General features: G+C 45.1%; 2 protein-coding genes across 3 annotated transcripts in view; one reads left to right on the top strand and one right to left on the bottom strand.

Annotated features, from left to right (window-relative positions):
* The window catches only part of HMMR (hyaluronan mediated motility receptor), a 36,360-nt gene extending 34,818 nt beyond the window's left edge, over positions 1–1,542 (bottom strand). Inside the window, exon 1 of one of the 2 annotated variants that reach the window (XM_069969744.1) lies at positions 666–1,542. In XM_069969744.1, the coding sequence (XP_069825845.1) occupies positions 666–711 (46 nt within the window). In that variant the 5' untranslated portion in view covers positions 712–1,542. The remainder of the gene's footprint in view (positions 1–665) is intronic. The other variant, XM_069969752.1, reaches the window with a different exon arrangement.
* NUDCD2 (NudC domain containing 2) lies at positions 1,266–14,196 on the top strand. The gene is made up of 4 exons (XM_069969762.1): positions 1,266–1,505; positions 6,773–6,821; positions 7,232–7,383; positions 13,426–14,196. The coding sequence occupies exons 1-4, from the start codon at positions 1,317–1,319 to the stop codon at positions 13,507–13,509; spliced, it is 474 nt and encodes a 157-aa protein (XP_069825863.1). The 5' UTR covers positions 1,266–1,316; the 3' UTR covers positions 13,510–14,196.
* The last annotated feature ends 2,648 nt before the right edge of the window (positions 14,197–16,844 follow it).

Genomic DNA, 16,844 nt, shown 5'->3' with positions numbered 1-16,844 from the left:
TCCTATTGTAGTAATCCCAGTTCATCCCAATGTAGTAATCCCACTGCAAACCCATCCCTGACAGAAAATAATAAAAACTACATATACTCACCTAGTCAGGAGCAGTCAGATCCCAGCTGGTCACAGATCAGGGACACTGCAGGAGAGGAGCAGGCAGCCTCACACACGGCTCAGCTGCTGCCCCTGCAGCTCACAGCTCCAGCCCCGTGGTATCTGCTTTCCTCTTCTCTCCGACCTGTCCCTGATCTGTGACGTCACCAGCAGCAGCCGCGGCAGCAGAAAGGAGAGAAGAGGAATGCAGGTACCGCACGGGGCTGGAGCAGAGAGCTTCCGGGGCAGCAGCTGAGCTGTGTGTGAGGCCGGCTGTCTGCTCCACAAGCTCCCTGATTATGCAAACCGCGTCCCTGAAGCCATCTGACACTGTCAGCAGCCGCAGGAGCCGCTCACACTGTCAGATGGCTTCAGTGATGCCTGCGGGACACAGGGGGGCGGCGGGACACAGGGGAACCTTCCCGGGACAGCGGGATCGGTGGAGGTATGAGACTATGCACTATACAGAAGGCCAGCCTCACAGCAGAAGCAGGGGGATCTAGGAGATAAGACGTCACTATCAATCAAGCCATGTACACACTGAAAGGATAAACCGCACATGCGCTGATACATACCAACGTGCTCATTAAACCGCTTCAGAGGCGCCTTAGGAAAAGACATGCTTACAGTCTCCGGTACCGGCTCCCGGTCACACTCCACAACCCGTCACTGATTAGACACAAGTCTCCGCTTTCTTCTCCACTCTCCTCTTTAAAAACAGCGCAAAGCAGCAGATAGCCAATAGCAGAGCGTCTCCCGACCAGCAACGGGCGAGGCAGCCAATCAGAGATGAGCATCAGCCGCCCAATCACGTGACAGACCAGCAGTTTCTGTCGGTGGGCAGGGTCTAAACCGCTTGAGGGGTGTGACAGGAAGTGAAATCTAGCAGCCGGGCTCGTACAATTTTTTTAATGAGTAAACAAGCGCTACTATTGGTTGGAATTATGATAGACATCCTGAAAAGCCAATAGGAGCCGCGGTAACGAAAGCACCTGTCGCCATGTTGGGTGAGGGCTCCTTTTCCCGTGTAACATCGTTTATCTCTTTATAGAATCCTCGTTTCAAACTATAGGAAAGAGAAAAAATTGAAAGTGAAGCGTCTCGCGCGATTCCTTGTTAGTTTGATCAGAGACGAGATTTATTTGATGGCGTCGTTGTGGTACTGCGCATGCGCACAGCGCCTCCGTGCCTTTTCACGTTGGTTTCAGTATCTGGAGTTGCACGTGATGTCGGGGAATTTCGAGGAGAGGAGCGGGGTGGTGCCGTGCAAGACTCCCTGGGGCTGCTGGTACCAGACCATGGAGGAGGTGTTCATAGAAGTCCAGGTGCCTCCGGGTACCCAGAGCCGGGATATACGCTGTAAACTGGGGATCAGGGACATAGCGCTGTCTGTGCGGGACTCCCACATCCTACAGGTGCTGCTACATGGGGCACGGCTGCTGGGGGGCTATTACTGCACTGTCACCCTATGAGCTCAGGGGCGGGGCCCCCCCCTTCATGTTACTTCTAAATTCAGAACTTCTCCCCTTGTAATATCCAATCAGACTACACCTTTTGTTTTTCCTTGAAAATGAAAGCAGCGCTCTGATTGGTCGGATGAATGACGGAGGCGTGTTTTGATAACGTGACAACTTTAAAGGGGTAGTTAAACTGAAATTTTTATTTTTTTTTTCAAATCAACTGGTGGCAGAAATTTGCCATTTACTTACATAAAAAAAATTCCCAAGTCTTCCAGTACTTATCAGCTGCTGTATGCCCTGCAGGAAGTGGTGAATTTTTTCCAGTCTGCCACAGTGCTCTCTGCTGCCACCTCTATCTGTGACAGGAACTGTCCAGAGCAGTAGCAAATCCCCATGGAAAACCTCTCCTACTCTCCAGCTGCTGTAGGATGTACTAGAAGACTGAAATCTCTGGCATTTTCTGGCACCAGTTCATCTGAAAGAAACTTTTTGGGGGTGAACTACCCCTTTAACCCTTTAAGGACGGGGCCACTTTTCGTTTTTGCGTTTTCATTTTTTTCCTCGTGTTTAAAAGGTCATAGCACTTGCATTTTTCCACCTAGAAACCCACATGAGCCCTTATTTTTTGCGTCACTAATTGTACTTTGCAATGACAGGCTGAATTTTTGCATAAAGTACACTGCGAAACCAGAAAAAAATTCAATGTGTGGTGAAATTGAAAAAAAAACAACACATTTTGTTTATTTGGGGGGATTGTGTTTTTACGCCATTTGCCCTGGGGTAAAACTGACATGTTATATATGTTCCTCAAGTCGTTACGATTAAAACGATATATAACATGTATAACTTTTCTTGTATCTGATGGCCGGTAAAAAATTCAAACCATTGTTAACAAATATACGTTCCTTAAAATCGTTCCATTCCCAGGCTTATAGCGCTTTTATCCTTTGGTCTATGGGGCTGTGTCAGGTGTCATTTCTTGCGCCATGATGTGTTCTTTCTATCGGTACCTTGATTGCCCATATACGACTTCTTGATCGCTTTTTATTACATTTTTTCTGGATTTAATACGACCAAAAATGCACAATTTTGCACTTTGTGATTTTTTTGCGCTGACACCGTTTACCGTGCGAGATCAGGAATGTGATTAATTAATAGCTCGGGCGATTACGCACGCGGCGATAGCAAACATGTTTATTTATTTACTTTTATTTAAAACCTGGGAAAAGGGGGGTGATTCAGACTTTTATTAGGGTAGGGGGCTTTTTACTAATAACAATACTTTTTTATTTTATTTTTTTTACACATATACTAGAAGCCCCCCTGGGGTTAGGGGTATTACCCCCTGGGGTTAGGGTTATTCCCCCTGGGGGACTTCTAGTATATACACTTTGATCTCTCATTGAGATCTTTGCTGTATAGTTATACAGCAAAGATCAATGAGATCGGCACTCGTTTGCTTTCGGCTGCTGCAGCCGAAAACAAACGAGTGCCGACCCGGGGACGGCGCCATCTTGGAGCGGTCCCCGGCCGGCTTCAGTAACGGAGATCGCTTCTCCGGGATAACCAGGGAAATGCTGCATCCAGTAATCGGAGGCAGCTGTCATGTTTGACAGCTGCATCTGATTACTGTATTAGCGGGCACGGCGATCGGACCGTGCCCGCTAATACCCGCGGTCCCGGGCTACAAGGGGCACCCGGAACTGCGGCGGTTCATAGCGCGGTCGCCGCGACCCGGGTACGTCATGCGTCCTTAAGAGGTTACCACAGTGTGGCTGTGGACCAGTCATTTTCTGGACTAATTCCAATTTACAGCCAGGTCAGCACCCAGCATTGATCTATATGTCACCTGTACACTTTAAGGCCCCGTTCACACGTAGCAAAACTAGCGGAATTCCGCGGCGGATGCCGTTAGCCTCCCTCTCATAATTGGAGTCTATGGGAGGCGCGCGCTGCTGTTCTCACAACGTCTCTCCGCACTGAAGAATGAACATGTTCATTCTTCAGCGCGGGGAGAGCAGCAGCACGAGCCTCCCATAGACTCCCATTATGAGAGGGAGGCTAACTGCATCCGCCGCGGAATTCCGCTAGTTTTGCTACATGTAAACGTAGCCTAAGGGGGTTTCCTAGGTTGGGGCTACAGGGTGACATGTTAGTGAATGTGTTGCATTGCGGCTGTGATATGACAGTTTTGGTCACGTAACTTTGCCAACATAGACCTCAAAACACAGTTTGTGTGACTTCAGTATTTTCTTTAAATCTGATACTTATTGATGATGTATGTCAGTCGTGGAGACGATACCCCCCCCCCCCCCCCCCCAATATGTGTGAAATTGGACTTGTGCATTAAAGGGGTTTCCTGATTTGAACTTGCTTGTCCCCTATCCAAGTATGAGATTGCGGGGTTCGATCCTTAGGGATCTCCCAGGTGTCCTGGCTCCTCTGTTTTGGATGCAGCCACGGTTGGCGCATGACCCACAGCTCCATTTATTCTCTATGGAGACGCTGAAAAGAATGCTGTACTCAACTCTCTCCGGTGGCTCCATAGAGAATGAATGAAGCTGCAGGTCACGCAGTTCCATTCAAAACAAAGCTGATATAGAGCCCTATTACTCCAACAGATAGCTGACAGATTTTTGCAGCCAAAGCCAGGAACAGACTATAAAATAAAGAACAGGTCATATAGGAAAGTTTGAGGCTATGTTCACACAACGGCCATTGTTTGGCACTCAAAAACAATGGCTGTTGTATTGAGTGTCAAACATTGGTCGTTATTACATAGCAAATTGCATTGAAATCAATGCACAGCGGCCAGAAATAATTGACATGTCAGTCATTTCACTGGCCGTAGCAAAGAACGGCTGTTGTTTGCATTGACTTTGATGCATCACATTTCTCTATGAAAAGAATGGCTGTTCTTTTCATAAAAATATACGTTGTGTGAACATAGCCTAAATTGTGAAAACCTCTTTGAAGGGATTAGCCCATGAAATAGCAGCAAAATATAGTTCTGGAGTAATACACTATATTACACTAATACACTAATACAATATCACTATTCTAACACTATGGGGGAGATTTATCAACCATGGTGTAAAGTGAAACTGGCCCAGTTGCCCCTAGCAACCAATCAGATTCCACCTTTCATTCCTCACAGACTGTTTGGAAAATGAAAGGTGGAATCTGATTGGTTGCTAGGGGCAACTTTACACCATGTTTGATAAATCTCCCCCCATGTGAAAACAGCCGCTCTCCAGGGTCACGTCCCCCTCTGTAGTCTATTTATTTACCTCTCTTCAGCTCTGGTCTCTTTCAGTTTCTGGGTCCCAAAGTGATTAGCAGGCCTCTGTATTTCTCAGAAGCCCAATGCAGTGTGGCCCTACCTAAGGACCTATTCATGTCTTCTGTGTCCTTCCGCTGATCTATATACAAAGGAGTCCCTCACACAGCTGCTGAGATCTTACTAATTCATAATGTTATGGAACCTTATTCCCTGATTTTTTTCTCAAAATGTTCTAGTTGTGCTTCATATACATCCTTCATGCACTTGTATAAGGGTGTATTCACACGGGCGGGCTCGCAGCGAGATTCTCGCTGCGAGCCCGGCAGGTCCTGTCAGTTCCCATAAACTACATACTTGCTGCGGTCTAAACGACCGCAGCGAGTATGTAATTATACCGCGCTTAACCCCTTCTACTCCCGCCGGCTGTAAGCAGCATACATTACCTGTCCTTGCTGCACGGGTCCGGCGTCCTGCTCTCCCATCCGGCCAATTAGTGTGTTGCCCAGCCGCAGCCACTGATTGGCCGGGCGGGAGAGCAGGATGCCGGACCCGTGCAGCGAGGACAGGTAATGTATGCTGCTTACAGCGGGGGAGCCGGCGGGAGTAGAAGGGGTTAAGCGCGGTATAATTACATACTCGCTGCGGTCGTTTAGACCGCAGCAAGTATGTGGTTTATGGGAACTGACAGGACCTGCCGGGCTCGCAGCGAGTATCTCGCTGCGAGCCCGCCCGTGTGAATATACCCTGAGCCTGTAAAGTTAGCACTGCACAGAGATGCATTCTCTGTGAGGGAGATATATTTTTGTATAGGATTTTGGTTTTACAGGTTTATGGAAATGCGTTAAATGTCTACCCAGGTAACATTGCGCCTGGTGAGAAGACCAGCAACACAACTTGTGGGTCCAAACATCAACAGAACAAAGAGCAGCAGGGGGCGCTAGCACTGACATCAATGTATGATAGGTCAGAACACATTTTTAAAGGGGCAATATGAACAGGTTAGACAAATCCAACCAGCTGATAGCCCCCCTATTGCACAGGAGACACAGAGGAGGAAGGTAAGGTTCTTACTTTCATCCTCTGTGTTATTCCTGTGCTCTTAGCTTTTACTCCTCAGTCCAATGAGACCAATACGAGCACTAACTGTCTTACCGAACGAGGAGTAAAAGACTAAATGCACAGGAATGGTGACGAGGATGAAGGTGGGAGACATATCTTCCTCCTCGGTGCCTCCTGTGAAATAGGGGGCTATCAGCTTGTTGGATTTGTCCAACCTGTTGATAGTTCCCCTTTAAAGGGTTACTCCTACGAAAAACAAATTCCTTTCAAATCAACTGGTCTTAGAAAGGTATACCAATTAGTAAATTACTTCTATTTCAAAATCTCCAGTCTTCCAGTACTTATTAGCTGCTGTATGCCCTGCAGGAAGTGGTGTATTCTTTCCAGTCTGACACAGTCCTCTCTGCTGCCACCTCTGTCCAAGACAGGAACTGTCTAGAGCAGCAGTAAATCCCCATAGAAAACAGAGGTGGCAGAGAGCACTGTGTCAGACTGAAAAGAATACACCACTTCCTGCAGGGCATACAGCAACTGATAAGTACTAGAAGACTGGAGATTTTTAAATAGAAGTAAATTACAAATCTATATTACTGTTTGAAACCAGTTATTTCTTTTTACACACCTTGAAATGCGTTGTTTTGAAATCCCAATAAAGAACAGTTGGATTCAGAAGACGTCTCCATTTCGTCACTCGTGCCTCTCTGGTTGCAGGTAATGCTATGATCACATTGCAGCATATTCCTGTCCATACATACTACCCTATGGAGGGCCGCAATCTGTCCCAATGACTTGGTCATTTCTTGTTTTGTGAAATCCCAGATCATCCTGCTATTCTGCCCAGAGCTCTAGCACATTCTTGATGTTGTTCTGTCTTTAATAGGGGCGGTTGTATGACTCCACCATCAGCGATGAAAGCACTTGGACATTAGGTAAGATTTCGTTTATTTATTTAACCCTTTCACGACCATGGGTCATTGATTCCTCAATGTCCAGGTCGTTTTTTGGGAAGAAAGGATATGCAAAATAGCTCTCACACCTCTTGAGCAAATACAGGATACAGGTTCTCTATATGGTCACCGTACTTTCAGCAGATTTTACATACATCTCCAGTCCATTGTGGATTTTTTTCAATTCTCTTTAATAGGAAAGTCAAAATCTATAACAAACGTCCGGTGTCAGTGATTTTGTACAGAATTGTGAATGGCTTTATGGTTGCCTGTACATTGGTTGCTGGCCTTTGCACATACATTCATTGTACAAATATATTCTAAGAATACATCTCTATGCAGTTGAGTGTAATTATTTTCTCTTTCATGAATTTTTTTTTTGCCGGATGAAGAGGACAAAAAACTTATTCGTATAGTTCTAACTAAGTCTAACCGAGATGCTGGTAATTGTTGGCCATCTTTACTAGAAGGAGAGTACTCTGCCGATCCTTGGGTTCAGGATGAGATGCAGAAGAAGCTGACACTGGAGAGGTTCCAGAGAGAGGTAATGGAGGAGGCTGTAGGGCTGGCTCTTTTGTTTGGTTCCTCATCCTCATGCTTCGCAGTGACCATACCCTGTTTCAGAAAGCAGCCGATATGCTTTAAAATTTCAGACCAGGCAGCTAAGGCAGGGTTCACACTGCGTTTTTGCAATCTGTTTTTTTTTTCATCCGTTTAATGTAAAAAATGGATGCAAAAATAGACACATTTGTGTGCATCAGTTTTGATCCGTTTTCCATTGACTCCTATTATAAAAAAAAAAAAAAGGATGAAAACGCGTCCCTATTTTTAGCGCACAAAATATGTGGTTGACCACATTTTTGTGTACACTAAAAAAAATGGATGCATAGTCATCTGTTTTTTCATCCATTTGTTTTAAAATAATGGAAGACAATGAAAACATGGATGTATAAAAGATAAAATGGATGAAAAAAACGGATTGCAGAAACACAGTGTGAACCCAGCTTAATGCAGCATTCACACGGAACGCGGATATGGAATGCCTTTCCCCACACGGGCAGCATCTCTGATATGATGCTGGCAGTGGGGGAACTGCATGAATATGTGCCACACTGTAATGACAGAGCTGCACGGTGCATATTCATACAGTTCCCCCACTCCCAGCATTGTATAAGTGGTGCTGCCTGTGCGGGGTCATTTCACGTCCATGTACCATGTAAATGCAGCCTTAAGGCCCTATTTCACGGAACGATTATCGGCCATATGCGGCCAATAATCGTCCCGCGGAATAGAGGGCAACAGTCAGCTGGCATTGTTCATGTCGGCTGATCGTTGTGTCGCTTGTTTTTCAAACATGTTGAAGAACAAGTTACTGATATAGCAGCGATCGGCTGGCGTCGCTCTGTGGAATAGGAGCGGCAACAGCAGACCGCCACTATCCTCTATGGGCTGCCTGGACGATCTACCGATCACCCGGCCAGCCCCCCCGCACCTCCCATACTCAACCGCTTGCTGCCGACACGTGGAATAGCTGCGTCAGCGAGCCGGGAAGGAGAAGCAAACAAGTGCTGACAGCGCTCGTTTGCTCCTCTCCGTCAGCCTGTGGAATAGGGCCTTTTCTTGTACAGATTTAGATGTCTGGTGTCATGTTACCCAGCCTCCTGACCCCCAGCTCTCACTCAGGAGGGCAAGCTGATGTACAGGTCCCAGGCTTAGGGCCCTATTCCACAGGAGCGATAATCGGCCGAATCGGCCCCATTCGGCCGATTTTTGCTCCGTGGAATAGAGAGAACGATCAGCCGATGATCGTTCATTTAGGTTCAGACCTAAAATTTGTCGTTCGCCACCAGCGCATCGCTACGGTTGAATAGCGATGCGCGACGGCGACCGTCGATTTCAGCATAACCATACATTACCTGTCCGGGCTGCAGGTCTTCTTCTCCCGTTCCTGTGCAGCAGCATCGGCTTCGAAGCGGGGCTGTTTGAACTTACAGACCACTCAGCCAATCACTGGCCGGAAACTCCACGGCCAGTGATTGGCTGAGCGGTCTGTCAGTTCAGACAGCTCCTGTCCGAAGCCGATGCTACCGCGCGGGACCGGGAGAAGAAGACCTGCAGCCCGGACAGGTAATGTATGAAGCAGGGGCTGCAAGGACATTGGTAATGATGTCCTTGCAGCCCTTGTTTCACGATCATCGGGAATAGGGCCAGTAAACGAGCACCGATCTAGCAGATCGGCGCTCGTTTACATCGTTGCTCGGCCCGTGGAATAGGGCCTTTACCTTTCCACTCCAAACCTTTCAAGTGTTGTACACGTTATCTGCAAGAGTTAATCTGCGTACGATGTCTACACCAAACACATTCACATTTATACACATGCAATTAGGGCTGGGCGATTAATCAAATTAATTTGATTAATTCGCCCACAGTGTTTGAATCGATTAGATTTTTTGTGAAAATCGTAAAATTCGATTTTCACAAAATATTATTGCGGGCGGACAGTCCGGAGACGGGCAGTATGGGGCTGGCGAGCGCTGCTGTGAAGTGCAGGGCGGGCCGGCAGTCCGGAGAGGGGCGGTGCGGGGCCGAGAGGGGCGGATCGGGCCGGCAGTCTGGAAAGGGGCAGTATGGGGCTGGAGTTAGGCGATGGGCGGGCAGTCCGGAGTTATGCGGCGCGGGCGTCCTCCAGCACAGCGTCCCACTCCCCTGTCAGCCACAGTTACAGCTCCCCGTTCTCTGGAGGAGGCAGCAGGGACTGCAGGGTGATAGTGTCGCTGCGGGTCCCGGGTCCGGGTCAGATCCCACTGTACAGCTCCAGGAATCACCCTGCAGTCCCTGCTGCCTTCTCCAGAGACTGGGGAGCTGTAACTGTGGCTGACAGGGGAGCGGGACGCTGTGTGCCTGGGTGAGAGAAGGAGGGCTATGTGCACACCTGCTCCAGTCACCTCCAGCCCCCCCTCGGTCCCCTTCCAGTCACCCCCAGTTGCACCAGTCCCCCCCAGCTGCCCCAGTCCCTGTCAGTCATCCCCAGTCCCTGTCAGTCATCCCCAGTCCCCGTCAGTCATCCCCAGCTGCCCCAGTCCCTGTCAGTCATCCCCAGTCCCTGTCAGTCATCCCCAGTCCCTGTCAGTCATCCCCAGCTGCCCCAGTCCCTGTCAGTCCCCCTCAGTCACAGGGGAGCACTGTTACACTGGGAAGCAATACAGTTGTTGTCTCAAACATCATTAAAATTGTATCTGACGCTGTGAGAAAAATTTTGTTTATTTAGCAAAATAAAAAAATCGACATTTAAATCGAGAATCTTCCAGATTTCTAAAAAAAATTATTTTTTGGCCATATCGCCCAGCCCTACATGCAATATCAAGTATCCCTGAGCGTCCATCTAAGGTACCAGACAGCTATTTACATACATTTTATCCTCCCCTCTCACACACTATTGGTTTTAGTGTGACATAAACCTATGTAAAGCTTTGGCGTTCAGGGTTAGGTGTCTATATGTTCGAAACCAAGGCCAATCAGCTTTCATGATATGGAAAAATATTTCCAGCCAAGATTCCAGGATGTAGAGAAATGCTATTATTTTCTGGTACAAGGAGTCAAAGAGGCTTTCCCAAGCTCCTGATAAGCAGCATGTTGGGATACCCCTCCCTTACCTGCCTGACACCTGGTTTGGCAGTGTGAGTAAGGAGGTGTTAGAGCTTTAAATCATTAGCAGGGATCAGAAGACTCATGCCACAGTGTATTTATTTACAGTGTCAATATATGGTGTTCATAACATGGTGAGATTAACCTGGCATATGTCATAGGGAGCACCTGAATACCTTATGATGCTCAGTCTCTTTCACAGTCTTTGTTCTATGAGCATTTGTAAGCAAAAAAAGAGGTTACCATAGATCTGGTGTTCCTAGTGTGATGACTCTCATCCTGAGGCTTCTTTTGCCCAACGTGTTTCCTGTGTAGTCACAATCATCAGGAGCTGGTGAGCGTGGTGGGCAAGGTACATTTATTAGGTCAGCCTACCAAACAGCTATCTAACAGTGTCAGTGTTTGGAGCGTGAATTGCAGCAGATTTCCTTTTAAAGGGGTTATGCAGCGCTACAAAAACATGGCCACTTTCTTCCAGAGACAGCACAACTTTTGTCCCCAGTTCAGGTGTGGGTTGCAATTAAGGGGGTTATCCAGCTCTACAAAAACATGGCCACTTTCTTCCAGAGACAGCACGACTCTTGCCTCCAGTTCAGGTGTGGTTTGCAATTAAGCTCCATTGACTTCAATGGAACTTAATAACAAAACTCTGGAGACAAGAGTGGTGATGTCTCTGAAACAAGCTGGCCATGTTTGTGTAGCACTGGATAACCCATTTAAGCTCCATTCACTTCAATAGAACTAAGTTACAAAACTCCACCCAAACTGGAGACAAGAGTGGTGCTGTCTCTGGAAGAAGGTGGCCATGTTTTTGTAGCACTGGATAACACCTTTAAGGTCCCTTTTATAAGTGCATGGTCTATGATTGTGGACAGTCCATGAACTGTTATCTGTGGGCTGTCCGCAGTCATGGGCAATGCATTATAGAGGCATACATGGATGTCTTGACATTTTAAAAAATATATTGCTGTTTTTCCAGTAAAAAAAGTATGACGTTTCAGCCACTAGGTGTCTCCCTTCCACTGTTCTGCCTATTTCTGTGTACTGGATTGATCTTGCTGGCTTCCCTGCACTTTTATTTTTAAAATAGCATCACTGGATTTCTTTAAGTTTAAAGTATGAAGAAACATAGCTGAGAAATACAGAACACAGCAAGTAGGTGTAGCTAAAACAACCCCAAAATCAAATCCAGAAATGTGTTTACTATAGTATACTTGTGTGGAAAAGAGGATGGCCATGGTGCCAATGCAGCATTGTGGAATTGTTTATGGTAACCAGCACATGTGTTTATTACACGGACCCCATTTCTATTAAATCGTAACTGTCACTTTTAACATATCGCAGAGACCTGTGAAAAGTTTTGATCAGTCAAGATCTGGGTGTTTAGATCCTAACCCGCTGAGCACTTCTCTCCCTGCTGTCTGTGTGCATCATAAGATGGTCCCATAGACTTCCATTCGGAGTCTGTCTTGGTCACAAGCATATAGCTGGAAAGAGCAACTAAGAGAATCCCAGCACTCACCTAGAAGAGTTATGCTTGTTTATTTATGTGCAAAACATCATAAAGTACAGGAGGACGCGTTTCGGCATGTGGCCTCTATCGGCTCCATGCTGAAACACGTCCTCCTGTACTTTATGATGTTTTGCACATAAATAAACAAGCCTTACTCTACTGGGTGAGTGCTGGGATTCTCTTAATCGCTACGTCTGTGACGCCACCCCACTACGAGCATCACCACCACAGAGTGCCATCTCATCTACAATACATGATAAAGCTGGGAAGAGAACACGCTTAGCACTCATTGTCTCATTTTAGCAATCAGACCAGGTGTTAACACTTCAATCCCCACTGAGCAAAAATGTCTGTCAAAAGTTTGTTATAGTGCCCTTTTAACAATTTACTGTGTTAGTCTATGGGTGATTGATGTGACTTTTACATGGTGTAAAGTGAAACTGGCTCAGTTGCCCCTAGTAACCAATCAGATTCCACCTTTCATTTTCCAGTCTGTGAGGAATGAAAGGTGGAATCTGATTGGTTGCTAGGGGCAACTGAGCCAGTTTCACTTTACACCATGTTTGATAAATCCCCCACTTAAAGGACAACTCCGGCCGGACCCCCCCAAAAAAAAAAAACACAGACACCATACTCACCATCCCTCCGGTGACGATCGCCACTCCATTCGCCCGCCGTCCGCCTCACCGTCACCTGCCTCCGCCGTCCAGCGACCGGGTATTTAACCACATTACAAAGTTATATAACTTTGTAATGTGTGTTAAATAAGCCAAAAAAAATTTTCGCCGGAGTTGTCCTTTAAGGCACTATTCCACGGAACGATTATCGTTCATAAACTTGCTCCAACGACCGCTTGTTAACGATAATCGCTTCGTGGAAGAGGTGTAAACGAGCGAACGACAAAAGGCGAAATCTTTATATTGTCGTTCAAAATTGTTTTTCAGCGTGTTAAAAAAATCGTTGGTCTTTGAAAGATAATTCGCTAATCAGTTCGTAAAATTAGAAATCTTTCAGTCGTTCGTAAAAAGCTTTAAAAAAAGTAGGTGTGTATGTATGGTCATGATCACCTCGGTGAACGTTTTAAACGACCATGTAACGATCGCAAAATAATCGTTACACAACATATATTGTTAAAGTTGCCCACGTGTGTTTATGTGTTACTGTTCGCTAAAAAAAAATCGTTTAGTGATCGTTAACGAGCGGTTGTTGGAGCGAGTTTATGAACGATAATCGTTCCGTGGAATAGGGCCTTTAGTTATCAGTTGCAGCCTCCATTTTATGTGGTGGTCAGGAGCTTTTCCCAGTCTATATAGTAAATGAAGGAAAATTGTAGCGTTATTCCACCCTACATACCCAGCCTGGGACGCTTTTACATTGTGTGAATTATCAATTCTTATTACCATTAACCCATCTATGTTTCCTTTTCAGAACCCTGGATTTGACTTTAGTGGAGCAGAAATCTCAGGAAACTACAGCAAAGGGGGGCCGGACTTTTCTAGTTTACAGAAGTGAACCCAGTTATAAATGGACTATATCATGGACTGGCAAAAGATTTCTACAGAACATGAAGTATCCGCTTATTATTAGGCCAAGTGACCTAAATCACCCAGAGCCTTAACAGCCATAGTAAGAGCAACCTAATCCGGGAGCTGAGAGGAGTGAATACGTTGGGGGAAATTTATCAAACATGGTGTAAAGTGAAACTGGCTCAGTTGCCCCTAGCAACCAATCAGATTCCACTTTTTATTCCTCACAGATTCTTTGAAAAATGAGAGGTGGAATCTGGTTGCTAGGGGCAACTGATTTCACTTTACACCATGTGTGATAAATCACCCCCATTGTGTGTGCAATGCTGCAGCATATGTCAGTGCCATATTAATGGGAACTAAATGGTAAAATACGATGTATGTTTCTAGAGGCTATTTGGATTTCACCAACAAAAATTGTTTCCTTTTCATAAAGAGTGTTATCAATCAGAAGTTTTATTGTCCACTAGGTAGAGTCAGTTCTGTTAGTTTATTGTAAACCAGAGCGAGCAACCTCTTAGACAGGGATGGGGAACCTGTCTCCCTCCAGCTGTTGCAAGGCTCCAACTCCCATCATGAATATGCAGTAAAAACCAAAGCATGATTGGAGTTGTAGTTTTGCAACAGCTGGGGGGGGGTGTCATTTCCCCCCTCTTTGTCTTTGGCTCTTGTTGGCTAAAGGCCCTATTCCACCAACAGATCTGACGACAGATTATCTGCCAAAGATTTGAAGCCAAACCCAGGAGTGGAGTTGAAAAGAAGAGAAATCCAGTCTTTCCTTTATGACCCGTTCTCTGTTTGTAGTCTGTTCCTGGGTTTGGCTTCAAATCTTTGGCAGATAATCTGTTGTCAGATCTGTTGGTGGAATAGGGCCTTAAGGATGGTGTATTTTACACCAAAGTGAGAGGGTAGTTGTCAGGATTTGTATGAAATTTGTTACATGGTACACACCTCATTGATGCATTTTTACCTGGTCAGGAGAAAAGTTGCAAAAAAAAACACATTTTTAAAAATAAAAGTTTGATGCCATTATAGAAATAAAGTGCCACTTATTTGTTATCATGGTAGTTTTGAGGAGTTCAAGTATGAAAATACCAGTTGGATTTAAAGTGTCACTGTCATTAAAAATTTTTTGCAGAAATCAATAGTCCAGGCGATTTTAAGAAACTTTGTAATTGGGTTTTAGCCGAAAAATGAATTTTTATCATGAAAAAGCAGTTTGATGCTCTCACCCGTCTTCATTGTTCTTGTATGGAGAGAGGGAAATCAGACACCAAAACAGGACAACAAAGAGTTAATTTACAACTACATGACCCAGCTATCTCCTCTGACAGTCAGCACTGACCACTCAGACCTCTGAATAAACTGTCGTCCAGCTCCGTGCCTGTAAGCCTGTAATCCTTTGTTCTCCGCTCTGGCTACCGACTAACTCCCTCCTCCCCCCTCCCCTCACTATAGAACAGACAGGGTTGTGTCTGATGCAACAAGTCCCAATTTCCTGATATTTTGCAGTGAATGGAAAAGAGGAGGGAGGGGCGACCTGGGAAAAGTCTTTTTAAATGCAGATAATGGCATATTTGCCTAATAAACCCAATTACAAAGTTTCTTAAAATCGCCTGGACTATTGATTTCTGCAAAAAAAACCAAAAAAAAAACCTTAAGGACGGAGCCCAAAATGGCCTTAAGTACCGGAGCAAATTTCAGGAATATGACCTTTGTCACTTTATCCATTAATAACTTTGGGATACTTTTACCTATCCTGCTGATTCTGAGGTTGTTTTCTCGTGACATGTTATACTTTATATTTCTGGTAAAATTGAGTCGAAACTTACAGCCTATCTTTATGGAAAAACCCCTAAATAATGTGAAAATTGAGAAAAATTGCATTTTTCAAACTTTGAAAAGTTGAGCTTGTAAGGACAATGGATATGACACATAATCAGATATTAAATAGCATTAGCAAGATGTCTACTTTATGTTGGCAGCATTTACTAAACTTGCGTTCACTTGTTTAAGACAATAGAAAGCTTCAAAGTTTAGCAGCATTTTTCCAAATTTTCACAAGAATTTCAAAATCAGATTTTTCAAGGGACCAGTTCAGGTTTGCAAGGCTGCGTTCACACTACGTATATTTCAGTCAGTATATTTCAGTCAGTATTGCAACCAAAACCAGGAGTGGATTAAAAACACAGAAAGGATCTGTTCACACAATGTTGAAATTGAGTGGATGGCCGTCATATAACAGTAAATAACTGCCATTATTTCAATATAACAGCCGTTGTTCTAAAATAACAGCAAATATTTGCCATTATATGGCTGCCATCCACTCAATTTCAACATTGTGTGAACAGATCCTTTCTGTGTTTTTAATCCACTCCTGGTTTTGGTTGCAATACTGACTGAAATATACTGACTGAAATATACGTAGTGTGAACACAGCCTTGAAGTGGATTTGAGGGGGCTGTATTTTATGAAGCCCCACAAAGCACCCCATTTCAGAAACTGCACCCCCCCCCCAAACTGTTCATAATCAATTCTAGAAAGTCTTTTAACCGTTTAGGTGAGTCACAGAAATAAAAGCTAAGTGTGTTAATTATATTGTGATCCAATATCTCTCTCAAAGAAGAAGTCTGGCAAAAATTTTTATTAAAGTATTGTATTGCCCCCCAAAAAGTTATATAAATCACCAATATACACTTATCACAGGAAATGAACATGAAGTACTTTTTTCCCTGCATTTACTACTGCATCAAGGCTTCACTTCCTGGATAAAATGGTGATGTCACGACTTGACTCCCAGAGCTGTGCAGGCTGTGGCTGCTGGAGAGGATGATGGCAGAGGGACACTGAGGGACACTGGTTACTGGAGGGACACTGAGCACCCCTCTGCCATCATCCTCTCCAGCAGCCACAGCCTGCACAGCTCTGGGAGTCTGGTCGTGACATCACTATGTTATCCAGGAAGTTAAACCTTTGATGCAGTAGTAAGTGCTGTGAAAAAAGCACTTTATGTGCATTTCCCGTAATAGGTGTATATTGGTGATTTGTATAACTTTTGGGGGGCAATATAATACTAAAAATTTTCGCTGGACTTCTCCTTTAATAGAAAACCTATTTCCAGAGAAATGCACAATTTTTATCGCCCTATGTCTGCAGTTTATAGAAATATACAATATGTGGCCATATTGAGCTATTTGACGCAACCACAAGCCTGAGATGTAAAGGAGTGCCTAGTGAATTTTGAAGCCTCCTTACAATTGCCCAATTTTCAAAGTACCACTTCTGGTTGGCAGAGGCTCTGGGGTGCCAAAACCTAACAAA

The sequence above is a fragment of the Dendropsophus ebraccatus genome, chromosome 1, assembly GCF_027789765.1.
Source record: "Dendropsophus ebraccatus isolate aDenEbr1 chromosome 1, aDenEbr1.pat, whole genome shotgun sequence".
NCBI classification, from domain to species: domain Eukaryota; kingdom Metazoa; phylum Chordata; class Amphibia; order Anura; family Hylidae; genus Dendropsophus; species Dendropsophus ebraccatus.
Note: the sequence above shows the minus strand (reverse complement) of the source record. Positions and strands in the feature narration are given on the sequence as shown.